The sequence below is a fragment of the Agelaius tricolor genome, unplaced genomic scaffold (assembly GCF_023055355.1).
Source record: "Agelaius tricolor isolate 1412-34295 unplaced genomic scaffold, bAgeTri1.0.p SCAF_8, whole genome shotgun sequence".
Lineage (NCBI taxonomy): Eukaryota > Metazoa > Chordata > Aves > Passeriformes > Icteridae > Agelaius > Agelaius tricolor.
The window spans coordinates 46410319-46436417 of NW_027269268.1; the positions used below are offsets into that span (position 1 = coordinate 46410319).

Consider the following 26099-nt stretch of genomic DNA (forward strand, 5'->3'; position numbering starts at 1 on the left):
TAGGTGTGGTACAGAGACTAAAGGACAGCAACATTTTGGGTTCTCCCAAGCACTGAAACAGGAAAATATGCCAGGCTGGTCATGGGGTAAGAGAGGAAGGACTGTGAGCAGATAAACTGCTCCTGACCTAATTCTGAAATAAGTATCACACCTTGTTTCTCAGACATAGTATTCTGAAATTTTTCCTATTTTCTTTGAGGAGTATCACCATCTCTTCACACATCAGTGGTGTGTTTTAATGCCAAGTCTGTGTTACAGATCAGTTACTACTGATTTTCAGAAAAAATTAAATACATTAGAATGAAGACTGGCCATACTGTGCTAGTAAAACTTTTGAGACCAGTGACTTAGTTTAGGATATAAGAGGGATGAGGAATGGGGGTTGTCATGTGGAAGTAAGAGGGATGAGGGATGATGGTTGTAATCTCAGGTCATGTAGGAAGGTCTAACCTAATACCTGACCACAGCATTTTCATCTCTGTTCTGCTTTCCCACTGATTTCAGTGACCGGGTGGCAGAAGGAAGACACATTCCTGTTATTATTTGATACATGTGAGCTCCTGTGGCCTTCCCACTGTATTTGCCTGGCCTGAGCTTTGCCATCTGCACCGCAGGCCAGGCACTCTGCTGTGTGACTCCTTCCACCTCTCCCTGGAGCAGCTTGCTTTGGTTTCATGTAATTACAACTGATGTCTCTCAAAAAATATTGCATGTTATGTTTTATGTTCCTTTTTGACACCTCATGATAGGGTTTCGTACTGCAAATCACCATGTTCAAAATGTGGAAAGATTGCAGCTGTAAAATTAATTTCATTTGTATTTATCCAGGTGTGGGTATTAGCAGTCAACCAAAATCTAGCATCATAAATCCTCTTCCAGGAAAAAAAAGAAAAAGTTAGTATCTGCATCCAGGCTTTTTCTTGTCTTCCAGGCTCCTCTTTATTGTTTCCCTCAAAATGCTGGTGGCTGCTAGGTTCCTTACAGCTGTTCTCATTTTGTCTGTTGCTGGCTTGTTTGCTGATTCAGTAACTACAACAGTGTACTCTCCATCCTTTCCTCATTCTCTCCTTTCTTCCCTTTCTTTCCTACTTTCTCATTCTCCAGTATGGGGGTAAACAACTTGAAAAGTACTTTCATCAGCACGCAGGAAGGTTACTCTTGCAACAAGTTCTGCATCCAGGAATACTGTGACAAAGTGTTTTATCAAACATAATTTTTTTCAGTGTGGAGGCATATCTTCTTGTGTGCAGTATCAAGAGATGCTGTCTTTAGGGCTTGGGGGTGTTACAGGTAGCTCTGAAACAACCTGCACTTACAGAAAAGTAATCTTCTTGGAAGAATCTTCTTCTGGGGTTAGCACAGGGAGCCAGAGCTGTTGACAGGGCTTTGGTAGGTGGTGTGGTCTGTTGGGCTAAGTTAGGCAGCAGTACAGGACTTTCTAAGAGTAGGTATGAGAATGAAGAGGTGCTACTTTTGCACAGAGCCCTTGTGACTCAACTGACATTTCTACTTGGAAGAATTCCCTTTTTAATGGTGAGAAATATTTTAGTTTGTCTGCTTGGCCCTCTGTGATATGTTCCTACCTCACACTAATGCCAGTCGTATCAGATCGTTCTAATTATAAATGTGACAACTCCGAGAATTTGGATTTTAAAATCCTGGTGGATTTATGAGATATTTTCTAACTCCAAACCAGAAAAAGTTACTAGTAAGACTTAACCAGATTAGAAGGTGGTGTTTTAGGCACAAAAGTACCCAGCCACACCTGGATCTGAGCCAGGGTGTACATCTGCTATATATCTGAGAGAGGGAAAGGAAAGTATCCTATGCTGTGAGATTGGTATCAGCAGGGTCCCCTGTTTCCAACCATGCTCATTTGCTCTAAGTCATGAAATTAATTAATGGAGAAAATTCCTTGTAAAATAGAGCAGCAGTTCTGATTTACATGACTTCTGTGCATTTGCAAGTATTTTTGTCCCCCTATGGCTAGAGCTGTATTAACAGGTTTTGTTCCAATAAATGAACTAACACGGGCGTATTAAGCAGAAATCTCAAGGAATCCAGGCTCTGCAACAGCTTTGGCATTCTCTCCTGTTTATTTCTTTGTACCAATGGAGATGCCCCCCCTGCTCTTGTGCCATATTTCTCCCCCCCAGCTTAGCTACTGAGCCACCTCTTCAGTGGCTGCAGTGAATCAGCACTTCTGGCAGGCTGGTGCTCTGCCTCTGAGCGTGACTCCGGTGCGGCACACAGACCCCTCCTGGTCTGCCTGGCTGCCCTGGAACAGGGCTCAGCCCTGCAGGCACAAGTTTTCCTGCAGTTTTAAAAAACAGCAAACAGCAGATCGAAAAGTTGTGCTGGGTGTTATTTCCCCCTAGGAGGAGAAGCTTTTTGCTGATTGTGATCAAGGGGATATTTGCAGCCCCATTTAAAGCACTGTGTGGGCATTCAGGTGATTATTAGTAAGTGCAATAAATATGCTTAGAAATAAAAGAAAATTAAGCTAGACACATTGCACTTGGAAAAGGTGAACCTTATAAGATTGACAGATGTTTGAAAATTTTGAGAAACTCTCTGAAATAAATGCAGAAAATAAACAAAAATCCAATAACTGCAAGATTGCTCTCTCCTCTCCCAGTGTATCTGCAAATCCTTTTTTAGGTCATGTTACCTAAAAAAAAACAAGGAAGAGAAGGGAGTTCTATTTATTTCATTACAAGCCTGATTTTCAAACTCAGGAAGCTCTCTCATTCCAAAGAAAACCCCACAGAAGATACTGACGTTCTCTCTGAGTCTTTGGTAATGTTCCCCAAATTGTTCATATCTTCTTCAATTTGGCAATACAGAGAAAGAGAGTGTTTGTAGACCCATTGCTCTGAATGAACAACACTTGAAACCACAGCTAATCTCATGGAACAAGTTGGTGAATAAGGTGTTGAATTAAGGACTCAGAGCATGGCCCATGGGAAAGGATAAATCCTGCTTCACTGGAGTTTGTGGTAAGGCTGCTATTGATGGAGTTGCAGAAGGGCAGGATCAGGCTCTTTGTTTTGCTTTGAATGCATTTTTCTTAAATGGTAAGGGAAATTAAAATAATTTGCTTCCAAAAATTGTTTTCTCATAACCAATACAAGAGCAGTATGCAGCAGGACTTGGAGGTCCCGAGCTATATTTTTGTTATTTTGTTGTTGAATAATTTTTTTCTCCTTACATTCAAATCTAAACTGAAATGTTGGCTGAAATCCTTCATGTGTGTTTTCATGTATGGTTCCATAGGCATTGTTTTCCTTGATTTCCATTAGCATAAATAGTTAAATAACTGAGGAAACTGGAACTATGTAGTATTACTTCTCTTCATCACATAATTGGTGCTTTGCAGGCCTAATATGCAATATGTTGATTAGTGCTTTTGTTCTATTAAGGAGTTTATTTTTACTGTACATCAAATTTACTACAGATTAGGCTCCTGTATGCAATTCATTAGATGTCTTGCATGTGGTTTTCAAAGTGATGTAAATCTTGCCTCTGCTTGAGAACTGAGTCCTACAGAAAATCATTATACAATCTATGCATGCAATGCCTGTTGTCCTGAGTGAGACACTGAGATGCTGGGGACTTCAGGGTTCAAAAAGAGCTCCTGGTATTGGCTCTGGAGTGCCAGTACTCCCAGAGTGGTCTAGAACAGACTCTCCTACTGTGTGGGTGGTGCAGAGGGAGTGCCCCAGAGCAGAGGTGTGCTGGGGTGCTGCCCATCTCAGATGCCATTGCTGTGTGTCTGTGTGACACTGTGTCCCCTGAAGTGTCCTCGCCTCAGCTGTGCAGCGTGTTGTGTGAAAAAGCACATGCAGGTGTTGGCACATAGAGTCATGTGTGAATAGAAATGGAGCCTGTAGTTTCAAAAGTGGTCCATGGTCTTGGGGATTGATGAGAAACTTGATCATCCAGTTATTGCCTGCAACTGCATACCCTGTGAATACAGCATGTATTCCATGTCTAGCAGCAGGGGTGTGTTTTTTAAGGTGATGGTTGTGGAGAGGATTATCTTTTTTTAGGTTTGCTTTATTAAGCCAATCAGAAATGGTCAAAACTAGGAGGTGTTTCTCCAAATCTTATGATCCCACTTAAACAACAGTTTAATCCCAGTTAAACAACAGAGGGAGAAGTGAAGCAAGCAAGCAGACTACAGAATAAAATGTGTAAATAAAATACAGTAACAAACTTTTGGTCAGGTACCATCTTGCTGTGCAGTCAGATTATTGACTACCCAGCCAGTTCTGCTGATATGACCAACATAAATTCATCTTTGCTGCTTTTTTTACTGATGCCAAAAACCAGAGGAGCTCTAGGAAAGGAGAACTGGATTCAATTCTGGTTCATGAATCACATATTGAATTGTCAGGAAAGGAACAAATTCTGCCCCAATTGCCACTATAACTATGATAGGTTGTACTCGTGTGCCTCAGGGCAGAATATGGTCTGAAATGAAATAGATGAGGTCAAAATCTGTTTTCATTGATCACAGAGAAGGCAGTGAAGCTGTAGAGGCAAATGTGACAGGAAAATATTGTCAGCAAGGCCGTTCCTCTTGCCAGTGATGCATCATAGCAAAAAGAAGGCTGTTTGATTTTCAACCTCCATGATGTCTTGGTTGGATTGATAAAAAAATAATCATTCTGTAAGCAAGTAAATTGAACTGAAAGTAAGACCTGGTGATTGACACTGAATTGCAAGATGCCATTCGTTTAAAGTCTTTTTGCACAGAAAAAGAAAGGGCCATTTTGTTTTTGCAGCAGAAAGTTTTGTTTTGGTTTGGTTTTTTTTTTTTACTTATGTTTTTAGGATCTTGCAAAAGGGAGACAAGGAATGTGGTTTCAGGAATAAACTTCTTTTATTCCATCAGATATATTCTGCAGCCCATTCCATAAAGATGACAATAATAAAAAAGCAAGGGACACAATAAAAGAAACAACTTTCTTTCTGTTAGGGCGGATGGTTTTATAGAATAGATACTGAAGCAGCAAAGAACTGAAAGTGGTTTCTGAGAAGTGTTGACCTCCTTTCATGCCACTTACTGTGAATTAAAGCTGTGAGTGAGAACTAGTTTGGGCATGTGGTACAGCACTTACAGCGACTGCTGCCAAGGAACAAGATTTGTGTTTCTAAGGAAATGCAACAAAAGAAAATGGTTTAAGAGGCAGAGGCTGTCACTGTGTAAAAAAAAGTATCTATTTATGTACAGATAGGAAAAAAAAGGCCAAATTGGGTTATTCTATATGCAGGTTACCACACGTGTAAACTCTTGTAATGTGAGGGTTTAGGGATTGTGCAGGGTTTAGCATATCTTACTCTGTTGGAGTTTACAAAGTTGAGCTAGCTAAAAGCAGTTGTGACCTGCTCTGTGCTTGTGATTGACTGTTGCTTGTCACTCTTACAGGCATTATTATTAACAGTGATCTGCTATAGGAAAGGGATACATTTAGAGCAAGGAAACTGGGTTTTTGTGGCTTTTTCAAGCTCCTTTCTTACGCAACCAAAAGGCAAATAACTTCAGCACTTCTAAACCAAGGCTGCCAAACAGTATCACTTACCACTACCTTTAAGGCTATAAATATCTTAGGACATGACATCCACTCACTGATTTGTAGCAAAGATGTTATGAGAATTGTTCATGCACTGCAGTTTCATTAAGGGTTGAAAACTGTAGCAAAACACTGAGGAAAAAATATTGCTATATTTACACAGTGTCTTAACTCATTTTTTTCACCCCTCCGGGGTTGGAAAGGGAACCACCTGTCTCCTTTGCTGATGTCAGACTGCTGCCTGGAGACATGGTGCTATTGGAAAGCACACGATACTGTACACATTTACACCAAGCTTGTATCTGATTGAGATTGTGCTACGAGACCTGTGAGTTCACAAGTTTCTTCATCATACTCTCATGCATTAAACATGTATTTGAACTCTGGCTTGAAATCCGTGTGATCTTATGATAGACGTATTTATGTAATAGTTAAATGAATGATCATGTGCTCTCCAGCTCCTTTTCCATGCAAATGCAGAGGAAATTGAATATTATAATATTTCAGTGAGATGTCCTCAATAACAAATTACTGTTTAAAATAACCAATATTTGTATGTATATAAATTGCCTAGCAGTTATTTTTGTCTGCTATTTGCATGATATGGAAAAGATTTTTTCTAGCAAACGTTTTAAGCTACTTGGTGCTGCTTTCCTTTTGGAATGATCACAAGGGTGCACATTTAGGGACGTATTTTCCATCTGTTTTTTTGAAGTTGGCAAAGCACATAATTTGGAATAGAAAAGAAGTCTGAAAGTACCCATATTTGAACTGCTATGTGTTTGAGCCATTCTAGGAATTCTTACTCTGTAGCAGTCGGTAAAAGTGAAGGACTGCATTGTGCCCTTGGATGCAGTATGCAGGCAGGGCTCAAGGCCAGTGGGAGCCCTGTGGGAGTGCCCAGGGGCACACTAGGGCCCCCCTGAGAGTTTTGCTGCTCAGTTACCAAGGCAAGAACCTGAAATGGTGAGGGGAGCTCTTTGAACTCCAGCGTTCAATGCGGTCCTGTTGTGGAGGTTTGTTTGAGGTGGGTCCTTCTGCAAAGGCCAGGCTTGGGCTTCTCTTCATACAGCCTTGAGTGATGTGCCTGTTGTGGAGACCCACAGGGTCTTCTGTGAACTGCAGTGGTGGGTGTGGGGCTGACCTTGCATGGAGAGCAGCACTGGCATGATGGTGACTCTTTTCAGAGTGGGGATCTGCACCTGGTGAGCCACAGCTCACCCACACTCCCTCTGCTCGTCCATAAGCATTGCCTTAGCTCCTCACATCAGCTCACCCTTCTGATGGGACTGCTTGTTGTATGTGGTGAATAAGGATGGTAGAATGTGGCCCTGTTGCTCTGTCAGTGGTTGGATCAAGTTGGGCACCATTTAGTGCAGTAATTTCTCTTAGCTGGGCATTTTGAAAACACCAAAATACTTGGGGACACTAGGGTTCCTAGGAATTCATGGGGCTGGGAACAGCTAGGTAAAAAAGGCTCCAAGTAATGTGAACTGTTGCTGCAAAACCTAAGTAAAAGAGCAGATTTTGGGATAGTAGCCTGCCTGGGGTATCAGACTGCCCAAATTAAGTTCTGACAAAAGAAGTGGATTTCTTCTTGCTGAGGCCTAGAGAAGATCTAGACAGCACCACAGCTGTTGAGATGCTTATGTCTCCTGAGCAGTTCAGGCACAATTCCCGGCGTGTGGAGATAGTTTTCCCTATCAGCTGGATGGGTATTTTCAGCTGAAGGCTGTTCCAGTGGGAAAACTTGTATCAGTGGGTGTTGCTGAAGACAGTACTTCTGGATTACTGTGGGAACTAGCTCATTGCTAGTGTGCACCAAACTCATGGTGGTACAGGGGGAGATGTCAGTATCTCATCTTCCAAGATCTCCTTAATGCTTTTTTTATTTTTAATAATTTGTGATTTGTTTAGTGTAGTTCTTCAGTGAAGAACTACACTGTATCTTAGGGATTTTTTTTTTTTAATAGAGATTGAAGGGTAAGGAAAACTGGCCTTCCCTATGCTAGAGACAGAGAAGTTACAGCTAGAAATGAATGCTTCTGTTCCATCCTCATGTGCTAGCACCATTTTTTTTGTATACTAAACAGAGTGTTCTAATGTATGATTCATATTAATTAGGTTTCTGCAAAGTACTGCACACCTCAACTTGAACTGAACCAGAAATAAATATTTTGCCATATATTAACATTTTATTAGTTGAGAAGAAGAATAGGATGAAGGCACCTATGTGAAATCCCAAGTATGAGCTTCAGATTGAATTAATGCCAGCAGTGCCTTGAGATTAATTTGGTTACTACGGGTACAGAATAAGAAGTACTATACCATAATGTAAATATGTTTACTGATTCATTTTTGGCATTAAAAACTAAAACCACATGCAACAACAGCTTTTTCTTACTCGGAAGAAGGTGGGTACATTTTAGTAATTAATGTGAATGTTGCCCTCTGGAAAGTGCCAGTACCCCAGTGGAAGATGAGTGTTCTTACAGAGGATCTGCCCCAGCACAAGCAGCAGAACTGCAACACATCAAAAGAGACCTGAAACAAAAAATACTACCAACCCAGAAAGCTGCCAGTCTTTTACAGCTTCTTATTAAATATCTCTTGTAATATTATAGCATCTGTTTCATGTACCATTCAACTGGTCAAATGTGAATTTTCTATCCTTGTGCCACTTCCCATCTCATCAGTATGTTGAAGGAACAAGTTTTGCATCTTAAGATGTTGAAAGCTGAGAAATAATAAAATAATGCAATAGAAATACTATATATTCAGAAAGCAATTATTTTAAGGAGTTTCAGTTTTGACATGGCTAGATTAAGTATGAAGCTTTTTGTTTTTATACTTACTGTCAAGAATGTTGTTAAATACTGATACCACCTCCTAAGAGAACAACTTTTAAATACCAAAATGAAAAGGATGAGCATTAAATATTTTGGTAGCTATATTGTGCCATAATGTATACTGTCTTGTTCTTAATACAAGGCACAGTAGGGCTTAATTAAAAAGTGATTGTACGATCTATCACAAACCTGCATTAGGGATATGGATGCCAAGAAAATTAAGTTGAATAGGTGGTGATAATGAAATCGATATTTTATTGAATAGCTTTTATTCCTATGCCTTTGTTTGCTATTCTTGCCTTCCTGTCAGCAGGTAAGACATTTTCCATCCAAAATTCTTTGAAGGAATTCCTTTAGTCTGATGCTGCTTTATTTCATTATTTTATCAGTGTAAGTTATTTTATTCATTTTTTGACAGAGTAAAATGCTTTGACAAACTTCTGACTCCATCAGGGCAGAGCATGACAGTAAACAAAGAAAAGCGAGTCCTTACGAGCTCGTTCCTGCTAGGAGTAGCTAGCTAACAACTGGTACAAGGGTGATTTTCTATTTCATGTAAGCAAAAGTCATAGTCACTCAAAGCCTCCAAGGCAGCCCCACAACTGGATTTTAGTACAGCTTTCTCCTTTTCCAGCTCCTAGTGTGGCTTTAGGACCCGCTCAGTAAAGTGTGTACCATTAGAGAACAGTGAAATATAGCATAATACCAAGTGAAGAATATATACAATAAAAGTAAGTATTTGTACAGCCTGGGCCAAAATTCCCCTTGATATAACTTCATCAACTTAAATGCTATTGATTTTTCAGGTACCACTGACCTGAAATTGCTGGGATTGTGCTTGGGATGAATTTGACCTACGCTGTTAAGGCCAAGCAGAATCACAGTTTTGAAAGTGTAATGCAAAGAAATAGTTACCGAGTATTCTGTTTTCTTGTAATTCTACACCAGTCACTCACTTCAGTGCACTGTTGCAAAATCTCTTCTTTAGATGGGTAGAACTGTGTCTGCAAGCACTGTAGAAAACAATAAAAGAGCTTATTGTTCCCTTTCATATTTTTAAGAGTGGTGTTCTGCAAACCAGACAGCCTGTGCTTTCTGAACAGAGCTGCCAGGGCAGCCGGCACAGCTTCATTTTCACATCCCCACTTCCTAGGTTCAATGTTGTCAGTGTCCTTTTTGTGGCAAAAATCCAATAGCCAAAAGGGGAGGCTGGTTTCCATGATCTTTCTGCTTGTGTGTCTCAAATGGTTGCATACCACATATTGCAGTGCACTGCACATTGCAACTTGCAGCTTGTCTCATGCCTGGGTGCAGTAGGCAACATGGGATAATGTGCTAGAGGAGAAGACAGGCACAGCACAAGGCTCCTGAAAGCCATGAGAGGCACTGAAAGCTTGTGTTTGTGGTATGCAGCAGTATAGATATTTGAAAGGTTAGGTTCTGTCTATTTTTAGGTAGCCTTCACATTGGAACTGATCTAAAAATGAAGAGGACATAAAAATTGCACTCTCCTGATTTATCAGAGATTTTTGACAAAATGCATTAAAAAAGGCTGTCCTCTGAATCAGAGATTTTTTTCTGAAGTATAGCTGTGCTTCTTGTTTAGAAGAGGAGTCTTTATGTTCTTGATTAAAATGCCAGTGCTGTCTATTTCACTCCAAGATCAGCATTTTCAAATTTTAGCAAAGTTAAAGAAATATGACTTTCCTACTTATTGTTTGGGAAGATTTATTCACTTGTGTAAATGAATTTTAAAAAATTGGCAAGGCCTTTTATCTCATATAAAATAAATCTGAAGATAAATGATCTTTTCCACTAACATCACCTATCATTAAAGTGGCTAAATGAAAATCAAAATGTGTTGCTATTTAGTGCCTGCTCGCCTTTTTACGGGAGATGAAATTGAGCATGTTTACTGGGCAGGAATTGTCAGCGATGCTTCGATTTACAGCATTGTCCAGGATATAAATTAACAACTACCATGTGTTTTCCCCCACTGTCCCTGGAAGATGGTTAGCCCTATCTCCCAAAGTGTACATCTCCAGCTTGCTGTGCATGCTTCTACCCTTCCTTAAAGAAAACCTGCAAACAATATAAAATTGTGCTGCATTGAACTGAAGTGCAAATATTTTTCCATGTCCCTGTAAACCAGAGTTCATGTGAGAATGAAACAGCTGGAGGTCTACCTCCAGAAAACCCCTGGGGATGTGTCGCACTCATTTCTCCAGTCTGTGCAATCTTGGTTTAATAAATTGGTAATAATATTGTGATGAAGTGCTCTTTGGTGTGGGTTTGCTCTTTTATCAGAAGTCTTTTTTTACATAACAACTTGCAACAGAAATTAAAATAATCTTCCATTCTGACAGTTTCCTGTTTTTACTTGGTTCTTTGTTTCTCAGAGAGAAGGGGGAGGCTGGAGTGGGCAGAAGGGAATGGTGGACTCTGATGAAGTCTCTGTTTCAGTGTGAATCCTACACAGTCCTTTCAATGCTTTTGGTTAAATGCATTGCCCTGACTTGCACTTCCACATGTGGAGTTCAAAAGAGCAGAAACAACAAATAGTGTTTAATTGAGCCAGATTGTTGGGGAGTTTTACAATGGTAGAGATCCATTTGGGACAAACATAGAAGTAGCAAACTTGCCTTATTTGTTCATAGACATGAAGTAATGAAAGTACAGTTATAGCTCTTTTGGGGAGGAAGCATGAATCTTCCTGGTACCCCCTCACAAAATAATTTATAATCAGTGTCCCAGGGCAAAGATGTTCAGCAAATACTAAATTTCTTGGGAACAAAGATGTCTAACATGGTGATAGCTGATGCAATCTATGTGCTTTATTCCTGTTGTATTCACAGGGGAAAGTTAGGGAAGCCTGAATAGTATGAAAATTAAACAAAAAAAAGGTGGAGGAGTTTTCGCTTTGAACTGTCTTGGTCCCACCATCTGTGATAAGGTCTGATTCAAAGCCTGCCTAAATCCATTTAAAGATTTCCATTCCCTTCCAAAGGATTTAGAGCAGTCACCCCTTCCAGCCACTTCAACCCCCCCTTTTACTTTACTGCATTTTCTCATACAGGTATTGAGGCGAGTGATTTGGATAGAATAAAATAAAATTAAATTAAAATAAAATAGTAACTCGCCCATACCTTTCTGTGGCTAGTTCTCTCATTCCATCTCTGCACTGGCATGTTTGGCCCTGAGTCAGAGGTGAAAGTACTGACAAATTTCTTGTCAAAAGCATCGCTGGAGGAGGGTCAGCCTCTAAAGGTTTACAGCTGCACTTTGTATAGCTAATAAGCCCTGGGCTAAATGCTTATCTTCCTTTATTTCAGTTATCTGAACTGGGGATGGAGGGAGGATGACATCTCCTGCCATTTGTGCAACTTTTTTAGATTAATATTGCAGCTCCAAGAAAAATGATTAATTGGGCTTTTGAGAAGTGAGTGGAACCATGAAACCCATAGGGATTCCTCTAGCAGTAGTCACTAGTTTGCATATCGCAAGTTAACTGCAATTCATGAAGGGTTCTGGCTAAAAATAACTCCAGGGCTCAATTTTGGCTGGCAGGAACTACTAGTTAAGAGGTCAGGCAAAGCTGATCCTTCAGAAGCCTGGTCTGCATGAGACTGTGGGGTGTTGCAACGAGGTGATGCCATCTCTGCTTGGCTTGTCCTTGGCTGACTGAGGAAAACGGGGTGCAGGGGCTGTGGGGACCGGGGAAGGGGACCTTTGCTGAAGCCTGGCAGCTTCAGAGGCCATGCAGTGAGTGCTGGCTGGTGCATGAGTAGAGCTATGCTCTCCACTGATAGGAGTTTCCACAAAGGCTCACACTCTTCCACAGGCAGGCATAACCCTATAACAGGTAACTTGATCTGTAAGTGTATTTAAAAAAAATCCCACACACTAGGTGTTTTGTGGGATATCTTAATTTTATTTTGTTTGCCTAAAATTGTTGCAGAGCAAATCTGTGGCCTGTGCTACTGAAATCCCATCAGATTACTACAGTCCAGAATTATTTCTGCATTAGACTTTGTTTTAATATGAAAAATGCCAAGAGCTAGGCCCAAGAAAAAAGGCTGACTCAGTTCCACTGAGCTCTGTCTGAAGAAAGTCATATTTGAAGATGAGAGATGTGTTGGTAAGGCTGTCTGTCATCTCTAGTTTATTAAAAAGAATTGCTAGGAGGCACTAAAACTGTCCACTGCCTTTCCCTCTGTTCCTTCACTCAAAGGTGCTTCATTCACATCGACTTTACCACAGCGGTTTTGTGTAAAACAAGATTTGATTTTAGAGTATTTAAAGGTTACTGTTCTCTCCAGTGTTGTGCTGCAGCCTTGTGTGCTCCACTGCAGTTGCCTTACCAGCCATTTTAGAGGGGAGATAGCCTATGTTATGAAAATGAGAGATTTTTTTCCTTCCTCTAGCTACTGTGAGCCTCAGCGTGGCAGAGCACACTAACCTCTCTGCACTGCTGTGGCAGCCAGGGCATCACAGCTCCCCTTCAGGCTGGGAGGCCCTGTCTGGGTGCCTAAGTGGCCAGATGGCAAAGCAAACCCCAAATGCAATGTGGCAGCTGGGTGGCCACCTCAGTGGAGGCTGGTAGTTTTGCAGGCTGGTAGCTTCCATGAACTTCCTTATTGGTTGTACCAAGGAATCTTTTCTGTACCCTAAGATAACAAATCCTTGGTGGTAGTTTATAGAATCATCCTCTCCAGCTCCCTCTCAGAAAAAGTCAGTAAAAACTAGATTGGCATTCTATGAACAAGTCAGGGAAGAAAAGCTCCAGGGTCATTCTCTTGGTGCTTAGGGGAAAGGGTGCCAGGTGGCTGATAATATGTGTAATGAAAAAGGTCTGGGTGGGGTGTTCCAGAGCTCTGCAGAGTGTTCCAAATACAAGGGGTGTTCCTGAAGCTTCCCCTGTGTGGCTGAAGCTGAGGAAGACAATTGCCAGTCGTCAGAAGGGCATGAGAATCCCAGCAAGGCAGGAGAGGAAGGGCACAACTTCTGAGTGGGGGCAGATGTTCCAGAGCCCTGAACAGGAATGTCCAAAACCAGTTCCTTGGTCTGATAACATCAGATATGAGCAGGTTTTGGTCTCTTCCCAGGGACTTGAATGTGTGGAAGGATAAGGGAATAATAAGAACTTTATGGCTTCTTTTGTTCCAAGGAAATATCAGCAGTGAGGTGAGTAAAGGAGAGATGATGAAGATCTGCAACGGTCTGCGATTTTGATGTGGTCCTGCCTGCTCTGCCAACCTGCAAGACAGTGCAAAACTGGAATCTGTCTCCTTGGCTTGCCTGGGTGTCTGTGCTCAGACAGCAGCACAGCCTCCCCAGGAAACGGATGTGTTTACATGGCTCCGTTTCTCAAACATATAGAGGTCATAAATTTAAAGGTAGATACTCTTTTACAGATCAGCCCTTCTGAAAAACAGGAACACCCAAGTGAAAGACATTGTTCATATTCCTTTTAGCAAGCCTGACAAGCTGGATTTTCCTGCAAATCATAGCAAATGAGGGTTCTGGAGAATGCTTCAAATGTTGGAGGGAAACAAGTGACAAATATATTTTTTACATAATCAGCTGGAGCGGGTTAGTTTTTCTTGTTTATAATGAGTAAGTGAAACATGCTTATAAAGAGACTGATGTTCAGGGAGGTATAAGAAGAATTATAAATTTTCTTGTATTGGGTGCCTGTGATCCTCCTGCTTCACTTGAACACTGCTGGAAGGTTTCACTACAAACTCCCAGTTACAAAGAGTCGCATGTCTGCAAGCCTGGTTAACGCTGATAATCAGGTAATCTGCACTGATAGTAAATAGCCATAGTCAGGTCCAGCCACATGAACAAGCAAGTGATTTCCCCTGGCATTCAGTGCTCTTTATTTGAGCCCTCAGTCTGTGGAGGCAGGTGTGGCAGAATTCAGCCTGGTGTCAGTAATGTCAGTAACGCATTGCTGTTTGGAGAAAGTTATTTTGGACTCTCGAATATACAGCTCCTCAGACAGCAGTCCATGACCCAGAGCTGGGCCAGGAATGAACTTGGCCCTTGAGTTTTTCAGAGAGCTTGTACAGAGACCTATCCTGGTTTTCTCTGTTAAAAAACCCCCAGATCGTAACTGCCCTAATAAAACTAGAGAGGGCAGATGGCTTTATTCCAGTGTAGAATTACTGCATCAATGAACCCAGAAGTTCAAGGAGTTTGATTCACTGGCTTATGCTATTGAGGGTGTATTCTGGGTAGGATGAACTGGATAAATAAGGAAAAGAAGATAAGAAAGGAGGGAAAAAAGACCAAACAAATAGTATAGAAGTGGAACAGAGACAATGGACTGGAGAACAAATACAGGACTGCGCAAAAATTAAGAGTAAAGATGCACAGAAGGAAGATTTTTAATAAAAAATTAATAGAGTACACATACTTTATATAGAACACCATTCACACCAACATATCTTTGGAGTGCAATTTGCTCTTTTGTATACAGCATTGGCTGATCTTTTGCTGTAACTCTTGGAGAGTTGAGCAGAAAGGGTTGAGTTGATGTGAGAACTGATTTGCCAACCTCATCTGTCTGAAACTCCAGTACTATTTTTATGTACAAGTTTGCTTTTCCTTACTCCCCTAGGAAAGTAGTAAACTTATCCAAAAATCAGTGAATACCACAGTCTTGGGGGCAAGGAAAGAAAATATTTCTTCCTCAGTGCCATAATTAAGGGACTAATTTTTGGTCACAAGGTCTCCAAAATCAGTAACTTCTTTGAGAAACCTAAATTACAGGGAATAAAAACCTGACCCATAGCTAAAAAATGTGGGTGAAAGAGGAGGATAAAATGATTGCTGAATCTAGGAAAAAGTCAAGGACAGAGGGCTTGAAGGTTTTGGTCTTTGATTTGTATTTCCTGTTGTTGCAGGCAGCCATACCTTCCAGTCCTGTTAGAAACGTATCAGAATTTGGGAACTAGTGCCCAAATGTTGTTGGAAGGCATACCAGAACTTTCTTGAATCATGGCCCTTAAAGAAGAAAAGGCAAAATTTGGGGATTGCTGAGACCTGGTAAAGACTAACCTGAAAACAGGGGAAATGCAGTGTGTGAAGAGGTGGTCTGATAAAGGACATTTCACCAGGGCAGTTTGTGTCCAACAGACCTGCAGACTTTGTCAGCTGAAGGAGGGTTTCTTTGTGTGTTTGTTATGGAACCAAATATCGTGTGTGTATGCGCTCAGATATTGCCCCACAAAAGATGTTTGTGCAATTCTTTAGTGTTGTCAAAACAGAGGGAAGAGCATTGCTAAAGCTTCTAGGGAATGTTCAGAAGACAAGGTTTCCTTTGAGGAAGCAGCTTAGGTGCTGGCTGGGTTTCACAGGCTTCATTTGCATATGTGGAGGCTGTGTGCTTCCAAACTACACCACCACTGCAGCTGTCTTCCTTGCTTTTCTCCTCCTTGGGGCACTGTGCTCAAAACCCACAGTAAAACATGGGGAAAAAAGATCCTAGCGGGTAAGTTTATACTATGGCTGGGGTTACACACTTCAGTTAAAAATAAGTAAAATTCTTCCCAACCAATGTGGAACCTTTGTTGAAATCTCAGTCTTTTTAAGTTGGAGTTTTGCTTTGTCTCTTCCAGGTAACGCTGAAACTGCCAGCAAAGTTCAAGCTATAATGTGGACAGGGCCGTAGAAAAGCTCTGGGGCTCTGTAATTATTACTTTTGGTTGCTCCATCTATAGTGCACTAGAAAAGTTCTTTAATCTCTAAAGCTTGTATGGTGAGAGCACCACTAAGGTCACAGTTTATATTTATCAGTTAACTTGCTAATTTGAAGGGAAAGCATTCAAGTGGAAATGTAGAAAATAGAAACAACATGAGCAGGTCACAATATCCAAAACAGCAATATGAAATGTTCCAGTGTAAATACATTTCTATAAAAGGTGTGAATGAAACTTAAAAAAAAAAACAAACCCAGATGATGGATTCGGCACAGTCAATGAACACAATTATAAGTAGGTATTGAAGGAGAGGATTCCACCAACCATGGATCCACAGATAATAATTAATAAGAACCAACTGTACTCCAGGCAGGCAGGTGCCCAGTATTATTTCACAGTTGACTGTTCAGGGGGTAGAGGTACTCACCTTTGCCACAGATCTTAATAATTTACTGCAGTTTTATCATTAAATCAGCATATAATTGGGAAGGAAATTAGTTTGGGTTTTTTTTTTTTTTTGTTAAGAGCAAAGCAATACCGTTAATTTAATTATTTGTAGGAAAGGATTTCTTTAGTTATTTGGTATTTTGCTTTGGTGTTTTTTATTTTAATTAAGTAAAGTAAAAACAATGCCATTTTTGTCATCAGTTCTTGGTGAAAATATGACAGTGTGATATGATTTGCAACTTAAGCACAAACTCAGAAAAATGTACATTTTATCAGGACTGGCAATAATGAATTACAAGGAAGCATAAATAAGCTAAGAATATATCTGAGACCTCCTACCATTTCTGAAGGTTCCAGTGTCTGTGGGGAAAAGGCTATTTCAAGAATTGTACTTCTTATTTATTTTTTTTCCTCTCAGCAAAATTGCCATAGCCTTGTATAATAATTGAATTCATTTAGTCTTTAGAATACTCAAGTTTGCAAATAACAATGAAAATGAATATTTCATGGCATGGAGGATGATAAGCTATAGTTTTGTAACTTTCACTGGTAGCCCAGCACAAGGAAGCCAGCATTTACATTTCACGAGAATTTTTGCACCCAGATAATATAAAGAACTGCAGCTTAAGACAGTAAGCAGGCAGGTGGGGATAGTTAAACAAGACCTTTATTTTTGGGTTTTCTTTCCCTATTTTGGACAACAATTTACAGTTCAGCTTTATACATGGAATTTGTTGTGTACGCAATGCAAAGGAGCATCGTAAACCAGTTGCACCTGCAGCAGCCCCTATTGTCTGGGAAGGGCTCTGACGGGGAGACAGGTGTTAGCAGTGCGTCTGGATTTTCACACGACAAGAGATTTTTAATGAATTTCTTTTCAGTGAATAAACACTGTGTTCAGGTCGGGCGGGTGCAGCAGTGCGCCCCGAGGCAGCTCACAGAGGCGGGCGGGGGTCGCGGCGGCGGTGGGCAGGACGGAGGCAGCTCCTTGTCACAGCCATGGTTTGGTGGGGAATGCACGGAGACAGGGCAGTGATTAAAGAGCAGCTCCAAGTACTGTAATCCATCTGGGAACAGGATCAGGCTTCCCCCTCGGAGCAGGTGAGATAACTGTAGCCACATTTTTTATAGATGCTGAGTCCATGTCAGAGAAATGCTGGGCTGGGGGGTGTGTGTGGGGGGTGGGGTTGCCGAGATATTTACCGTGCAAAAACTAACTTGAGTTGCAATTGTCCATGAGAAACCATAAGCTAACCAAAATACTCGGGGAGGTGCAAAATCCTCGAGTGCAAAAAAATAAAATGTTGGGAGGTGGTGTAACTTTTGCCGAACTCTGGGACAGCCTCTCCCAGCAGAGGCGGGGGAGCGGTGCAGGCTCGGGAGAGGTGCTCGGGCTGCTCAGAGCACGCAGGCTGTGGCTCGGCTGGGAGTCCCTTCACTTTTTCCTTCTTATAAGCGCAGCTCTGCCTATTGTGTGCTGGGCTGTGGGGGGAAGACAAAGGAAGCAAGCTAAGAAATTAAAAGAGATGGGGAGGGATAGGAGCTGTGCTACGGCAGGAGCAGCGTTCCGGGGGTGTGGCGTGGAGATCTGCTTTGAATCGCAGCGTGTTGCCGCGGCCGCCTTGGTCTGAGCGGGTTTTGCGAAGATTTACTTCACTTCAGGCTGGGTCTGCCCCTGGCTGACGTCACGGGCTGGAGCAGCGGCTCCAGAAGGCTGGGTGAGTGACAGCCCAGCCTACTTTTTAATAGCTTTGTCATGTGACGGGGAACAGTAGTAAGACAGGTGCCTTCGCTTCACTCTCAGAGAGGGTCTCGTTGCCTGCATGAGTGTCTGCTGCCTGCCTGCCTGCCTCTGGACTGTAGTTTGCCAGCTTTCCTGCCGTCGCTCCGCAGCTGGATGGCGTGGGACATGTGCAACCAGGACTCTGTATGGAGCGATCTCGAGGTGAGCAGAGCGCGGCGTGGGCGGCCGTGGGTGCCGGCAGCCGGCGGGGCCGTGGGCTCGGCGGGGCACCGGCAGGACGGCCGAGGCAGCGCACTTTGCAAACAAGTCCCTATCTTATCTTAACTCCACTAAGTTTGCTATTTTAAGGTTACTCTGCGATGCCTTGAGCAAATCAAAGCTGAGCTCCTGTCATCAGTATAGTATCTCCTGCAGTTGGAAACTATTTTCATGTGCCTCTGGCTCGCTTTCCTGTCATATGCAATATTTATGCTCTAAGATATTGATATGAATCGGTGTCTGAAGTGGCGTTTCCATTGGCGTTCAGTGGCCTGGTTGGAAAAATGCCATGTTTATTTAGAATAAGATGAATATTTCTTAAAGAAAAAAAAAAGTTTTAATTAACTCATGGATTCATATTTTAATTCCTTGTTTCACTGTGCTCTGTCGAAGGTTTTTTCTTTGTTTATCAGCTGCAGAATGCAAACACGCACACAGGAGTGAATACCCTGTTGTTTGGCTTTAGATGCTTTTAAAAGAGATTTCTGGAAGGAGACGTTTCCCTGCTACTTGTGGTGTTGGAATACTGACGCTGTAGCTAATGCCCCGTAGAGCAGGGTTTGCAGTCAATCTGAGTAGTCCAAGAAATGGTTAAATCCCACTGTACAGCAGAGACAACAGGATGAACCATGAGAATAGAGTTTATGCAGGACTGTGAACTGCTGCTGCTGCCGCCGCTGCTGCTGCTTGTGTAAAAATAGACGGCAATACATCAAATCCACAGCTTCTGCTGGCTACAATTCATAAAGGAAAAAATAAAAAAGGCAAGCAGCCCCGTGGTAATCTCTGGAGTATAATGTGAGGTTTGAGGATTTCTGCATATTTGCATTCAGCAAAATGGAGCATTACCTGAAAGTTTGGGCAACTTGCGAAGCGAGGCAAACTTTCTTTGGACCCCATGAAGAGGAATCCCAAATACAGACCTGCTCAAAGGAACTAATCCTCTGGATTCAGGCTTGGAATAAGTGCTTAAAATGCTTCCCTTGGGCAATGGGGGAGGGAAAAACAGGTTACAGGCAATGCTTTTTAAATAAGATGTTCATGCTGTAGAGAGCTGAGCTACCCATCTAAAGTGAACCGTTTCCATGTTCTCCAGTAAATTTTTCCTATCTGGCGGAGCATGTGTGTGGATTCTCAAGTCATTTTGTCATGTTTTAAATATTTGCAGCTTGCCATTGTATCCACAGATTTGTGTTTGCATATTGTAATTGGTCTTATCTTGTTTTGATTTCTTGGTAAAGTGGAATAGATATGGATAATTCATATGTCCTGTAGCTATTATGAGTCAAGGCAGTAAGTGGATGACTTTCTGGCTCCAAAGTCCTAATTGTTTCTGAGTAGCTGGAGTATCCTGTGGGTTGTTGTCTGGCTTGTAGCATGGGGTCTCAGCTGCCATAGCTTCATTTTTCCATCGTGTATTATTCTTAATGCTGCTAGGAACTGATTGAGGAACCAGCTTATAAGGAAATACTGAAGATTTATTTTAATCGCTAGTTCCTGCAGTAATTTCAAGCTAGTAACAGAATAGATAATTTATGTCAATGACTTCTTCATAGTGCGGAGAGAAAAAAAAAAGAACCAAAAAAGAGTTTGATCTCAGTGTTAATTGTGTGGTGGATAGATTAACTGTGGGTAGGATTTTGCCAGTGTGCTCCTGCATTGCACTTCCTGTAGCAACACTAGCGTCTGCGTGCTGCTTTGGCTCAGGGGATCACCTATACTGAGCTAAAATAATGCAGGCAGCAAGCACTGGAGGCAGCTTTCATTCTTTGAATCATTAATATTTGCTGTCAATGTTAAATGTATTATATTCTCGCTCACATAATGACAGGACGGCGTGTTGTTTAATAAAGGCCTGCATCACTGTAGCTGATCAGCGTCCCCAGTGCTTCACAGCTTAATGAAGGTGATGTACAGTAAGGTTGGGAAGATTGATAGAGAGAATCCACATGACACACATTTTGTCAAGTCTCTCTTTCCTGAGTTCATCCCCTTGACACTTGGAAAAACTTGTTAAAAATAAAACAAAGATTATATTTTCATTAATATAATTAATATGGCATAAGTCCAGTCTTCTTCTTCTTTTTTTTTTTAATTTACCTTCAAAGGCACAAAAACAGCCAAAAGGTTAATGGAGAATTATACTTAATTATAATGATTCATTACCATCAGTGCAGTTAAGCTAATTTACTGTTTGCGTCTGAACTAAGAGAAAAAAGGTCTGTTGGAGTGAAATAACACACAGTAATTAGCCTTTTGTGTTTAGTGACTGCTTTATCCTCCTAAATGTTACTGTAAAATTAGGGCTATAGTTATGGAATAACTATCATATCAAATAACAGTGGGAAGACAGTAAAATGTGTGCTAGCAATGCAGGTGCACCTGTTACAGATGTATAGGCAAACAGCAAATATCAGCGTGTCAGATGAGGACAGTTTTAGGACTTGGGAGTGTTAAATCTGGCATCATCCAAAGGCCAAATATAAATTAATAACAGGAGCACTTGCTGCTAATGTGTCTCAGATTAATGTGCTCTGTGTGCTCAGAAGCATAATGTCATATTCAGAAACATTGATTTTATTATCATGTCAACATTGGCAAGGCATATATACTTCATTTCAGCAGTTACATTTTTAGGTGACATTGCAGTCTCTATAGGTAAATGGAGGCTGCGATAAGCAGGATTTCTTTTAATACCATTGTTTATGTTGCTTCAAAAGCCCACTGTAGGAACTTAAAAATGCAGATTAGCAAAAGTAAACATGTTTAAGTAGGTGGTTCACAGGGTGAAGCTATTTTTATAAATGAAAGCAGTAACAGATCAGCAGGATACTTTAGAAGTCTATGGCATCAGTTATAAGCTACTGACCTCCAGAACACAAACCTGAGAATGATGCTGAGAATCTATCTTTTCAGTCAAAAACTAGATTATCCTTTAATGAGATCAGAGATTTCGGCCAAGCATCAAAAAAGGTCATCTCCGTATTATAAGATTGCTGCCAGAAGGTTGTGTCTCGCACTAAAGAAGAGGAAACTCTCTAGTTTTGGTTGGTTTTTTCTTGTCTTACACTCAAAATAATGGTAAAAAAATTCATATTTAAAAAAAAAAAAAGTTACCATTACTTATGTGGGATTTTAACTTCTTATAGTTCTACGGCCCCGTAAATAATAGGAAGAAAAACAACTGCTGTTTCAGAGCCTCGTTTTGCAGCCTCTCAGCTTCCTTGCCCCTTGGCCTACTCTATGATTATCTTGTAGTGTCCTGGTAGACGTAGAAGTTGTCTGATAAATTATAGCTCGCACCAGCTGCACCGAGTCTTTGTGCCAATAGACAAAATCTTTGCTCACGGCTGCGCTGCTGCATCCAGCCCGTGCACTGCAGACACACGGAGATTCCAGGGACAAAACCATCAATGAAGTGCACCTTCAGCAGCTCTTGCTTGCATTGTTGTTCAAGGCGGTCCTTGCGAGAGTGACATAACCAGCATTGAGCGACTCACATCCATGGGCACTGTTAGTGCCCTGCAGACATCTGCCTTCGGAGATCGGCGCTTTCTCCATTGACTTCGGTCCAAACAGAAGTTGGGAAATCATTCAAACCACCCAGTCACTGACAGGAGCTGCGGAGCTGACAGGATCCTGCTGTTGGCCATCCTTAACGCAGTGCTAGAAATACGGTAGATGCCCTTAGACTCAGTTGACTTTAGATGGCTTTTAAGCATTCAGGTGCCTCTGCAGCTCCACGTGTGCTTTGCAGTGTGCCCGTATCGACGTAGATGTTCGGGGATGAGTTACAAGGATCCACGGAGCAGTGCAGTAGGAATTGCTTAATTGAGCAGCATTGACATATGGGACTCAGCTATTTGCCAAACTGTTACTACATGTTTTCTATAATTAGGAAATGGTTTTGGTGGATACTCTTAACATTTCAATTGCTGTGTTGAAGTGGATGTATGTTATTAATTTTTTCTTCCTTAGTAGGTCAGTCAATACCCTATCTTAGCTTCATACTGGCATATAAAAGGATGCTTACTCTAGGTTTGTTTTTATTTATCCTCACTCTCTTCCTAAGTTGTGCAGACAAAAACATTTTGTACTGCTGAAGAGGATTCCTGCAGACTAGACTTTGTTTACGGCCTCAACCAAAATGTTTCACAGACCCTCTTTTAGGATTACTGAATCAGAGGCTGCTAGAAGAGGAAAATCCATTTGGTTCTCTGAGTACAGCTTCTTTCTGGGGATATTTAGGAATCCAGCCAGGATAATTGATGTGTTCACACCAAGCAGGTGAAAGGCTGCATGAACTAACTATGCCCATCACTGAGAGGAGAATATAGGGATACTTCAAGCCATACTTTGGTTGCCAGGACCTAATGCAAAACTGGGTGGCTGTGGTTTGTGCATCAGGAAAAGAGCACAGCAGCATCACTAACCCATACTTTTTTATGCCCATATGGTAGCCACTGTCATGAGTGGCTGTAAGGATTACAGTAATGTTCTGTAGAAGTGAAAGTGTGACTGTCTCCAGCTTGAGCTAGCCTCCAGGGCTGAAGGTTGTAACAGGCTGTGCCTCTTTTAACCTGAATGTATCAGGAAATGCGTGACAGACCTTGCCCAGAGGTATTCATCTGTAACTTCTACCTGCACTGGTTCACTCTGAAAGGAGAACAAGGCCATGCTTTGGCCTCTGCTATTGGATTTAAAGCTTTGAATATGATAATTATCAAATGGGAGGGTATAGGGAGAAGGAAGGTCATCTTTCCTGGACAGAGATGCGATAGAGAAGGCAGCTTATGCCCTGCTGTTTTCTCTGCCCCTTTACATACCTATGTTAGAGCTAACAGTGACCAAATACTATGTGTTTCTTTTTTCAGAAAACAAAGTCAATCCTAGTGACCCTGTGCCATAGCTTAATTGAGGCTTAATTCTTATTACATGATATTAGTTAATAGATTCCCGGTAATTAATGAAACTATTTCTGTGTTGCTGTATCCTGCAGTGTGCTGCTCTGGTTGGTGAAGACCAGCCTCTTTGCCCAGATCTCCCAGAACTTGACCTCTCTGAACTAGATGTGAATGACCTGGATGCAGACAGCTTTCTGGGGGGACTCAAGTGGTACAGCGACCAGTCAGAGATCATCTCCAACCAGTACAGCAATGAACCCGCCAATATATTCGAGGTAAGGCAAGATGATGCAAGTGCATGTTGCAAAGTCCTTGCTTGCTTTTTTTTCTGGTTTGGTTTTTTTTCTTTTTTTTTTATTAGCCTGGTGGACAACAGTTTACTATTTTTCCACCATTAAGAGACAAGAAAACTGCTGGTGTATTACAGATTCTGACTGGTTCCATTAATCATCATGATCAAAACCAGACCTGCGATCTGAAGGGTGTGTGGGGGAAAGCCTTAAAAGGATTTAAATGAAACTTGTGATCTTTGAGAGGAAACAGCTAAAGAGTACCTAGGGCACACTGCCCTGTGGTGTCATGATGAGGAGTTGCACTGTTGTCAGCTACAGCGCAAAACAGGAGTTGAAGCTTGTTTGTTGTCTTGCACTTGAATTCCTCGGCAAGAAGCAGAGTGCTGCACAGCAGCTAGCTGATGAGTAGCTGGAACATCTCTAGTAAAGATTTTTACCACTCAGAGCCTTACTGTGCAAGTTACTTTGCACACAAATTGAGAGATCTGCAGTTTGTTTATGTTCAGGGCAGAGGAAGGCTGAGTGTGGCAGAGAAGGCAGTGAGGGCTGTCAGTAGCTCAGGGACCAGCTCAGGGTTCTGATATTTCATAGATCTCCTGGTGAAGAGCAATCTAAAAGTAAAAGTCAGAGGGTGATAGGAGAGATTTAATTGTTTTCTTTCCAATTGTGCACTGGGAAGGGTTAGGGTGTACGAGAGGAGGGTTACTGTCTCTTTATCTCTGTCTCGGGTCTTCTTTCTTTTGTTGTGTAAAGCCTTCATAATTCTCCACCTTGTGGTTTCAGGCAGCCATGCCCCTCCTAAACTCTAACCTCCTTCCCTCCTTGTTGATAGGAGAGGCCATAGATCGTTCACTGACTGGGAAATTGAACAGTAAATTGATTAGCTGGCAGGAAGACCTTGTACAAAAGCAAGCTATGGGTGCTGTTTCTCACACACCAAGTAGCACAGCTCCAGGAAGTACAGCTAGCTCGCTGGTTCCGGAAAGCCCCAGATTATCATGGTAGAATTTTAAAGGCTGGAAAAAATTAACTGAAATGGTATAGTAAAATGCTTACCTAGGATGTGATGTCCTGAATAAAATTCTCCTTTTTTTATATACACCTCTAAACTCAGTGATCTCCATGATGTAGATTAATTGCTCTGGATTTAAACCAGTGTAACTGATAGCAGAAACTGGTCTTCTCTGTTTAGTTTCTGTAATTTAAATCCAAGTAATTTGGAATTAATTTTATTTTAATCCAATCAGCTCTGCAAAGCCTTGTGCTCAGGACCTCTTTTTTTTCTTTAGTTGTATAATGTTCCACACTTTGTTTTACAAAGTTTCCAAATCCTGTCTGGCTCTTGAATTGCAGTTGTACTGCCTCAGGCAGGGTAGGGCATGTTGGTGGCGGCAGGGGGGCAGGGTCCACATTTGCAGCAACTGTGATGGAGACTTGTTTTGCTTTTTTTATAACTGAGGATGCATATTTTTTCCACGTTCATCAAAAACCAAATGCAGAAGCATTTTCCTTTAGAAAAAGTCAGTTGAAGATGCAGACTTTCAAAGTGTAAGTAATTCCAGATTCCAGATAAGTAATGCGATTACGTATTTACCAAATGTAAGCATACAAATTATTTCAGTAAAACCAGTGGAACTTGGCTTCATTTCTTGTCCCATGTGTTACTGCCTGTCTGCTCTGATGGCCACAGCTGCTCAGTATAAAGTTGTCCCAGATAGGTAGAGACCGTTCCCCTACACACCTTGTGTAGGAAACAATTCCTGTGCTGAAAATCGAAGCATGTTGCAAACTGCAGGATGACCAGATAGGCTGGTAGTTAACCTCACTGGGAGATGGTGACAGGAGCAACATCTCATGGGCAAGTTTGGGTCTGTCTGAGGATGAGCTGCCCCAGTGTGAAGAAACAGGGGAATATGTGTGGAGAGACAGGGGCAATGCTGCTGGGGGAATGAATCTACACAGCAAGTAATAGGTCAGAAATAATAATTTGGAAATTAAATATGCTACTTCTTTCCTGACACACAAATTCTGTTGTTTTCTCTCCTCACACTCATTGACTTCAGCTGCAGGCTGCATTGCTGTCTCATCACAGCTTGGCCCATACTTACCTGTAGGGACAAATTGTGCCCTAATGGTATTTTACAATACTGCAGTGCAAAATTAGACTATTTTCAGCTTCTTAGAGTGTTGTATTTACATTTCTTGGTTGCTTGGCCCAGGAAGATGGGAATGAAACAGTTATTTTCTCCTCCTGTGCATTAACCCTGTCCCCATTTTCCACTGTGCAGCTGGATACTTTGCACTATTTCTTGCCTCTGC

General features: G+C 41.6%; 1 protein-coding gene across 2 annotated transcripts in view; it reads left to right on the forward strand.

Moving 5' to 3' along the window:
- Nucleotides 1-26099, forward strand: part of PPARGC1A (PPARG coactivator 1 alpha) — a 368235-nt gene that overhangs the window by 280553 nt on the left and 61583 nt on the right. Inside the window, exons 1-2 of one of the 2 annotated variants that reach the window (XM_071432615.1) lie at nucleotides 18317-18526; nucleotides 23583-23762. In XM_071432615.1, the coding sequence (XP_071288716.1) occupies nucleotides 18479-18526; nucleotides 23583-23762 (228 nt within the window). In that variant the 5' untranslated portion in view covers nucleotides 18317-18478. Of the gene's footprint in view, nucleotides 1-18316; nucleotides 18527-23582; nucleotides 23763-26099 lie in introns of those variants that run through there. The other variant, XM_071432614.1, reaches the window with a different exon arrangement.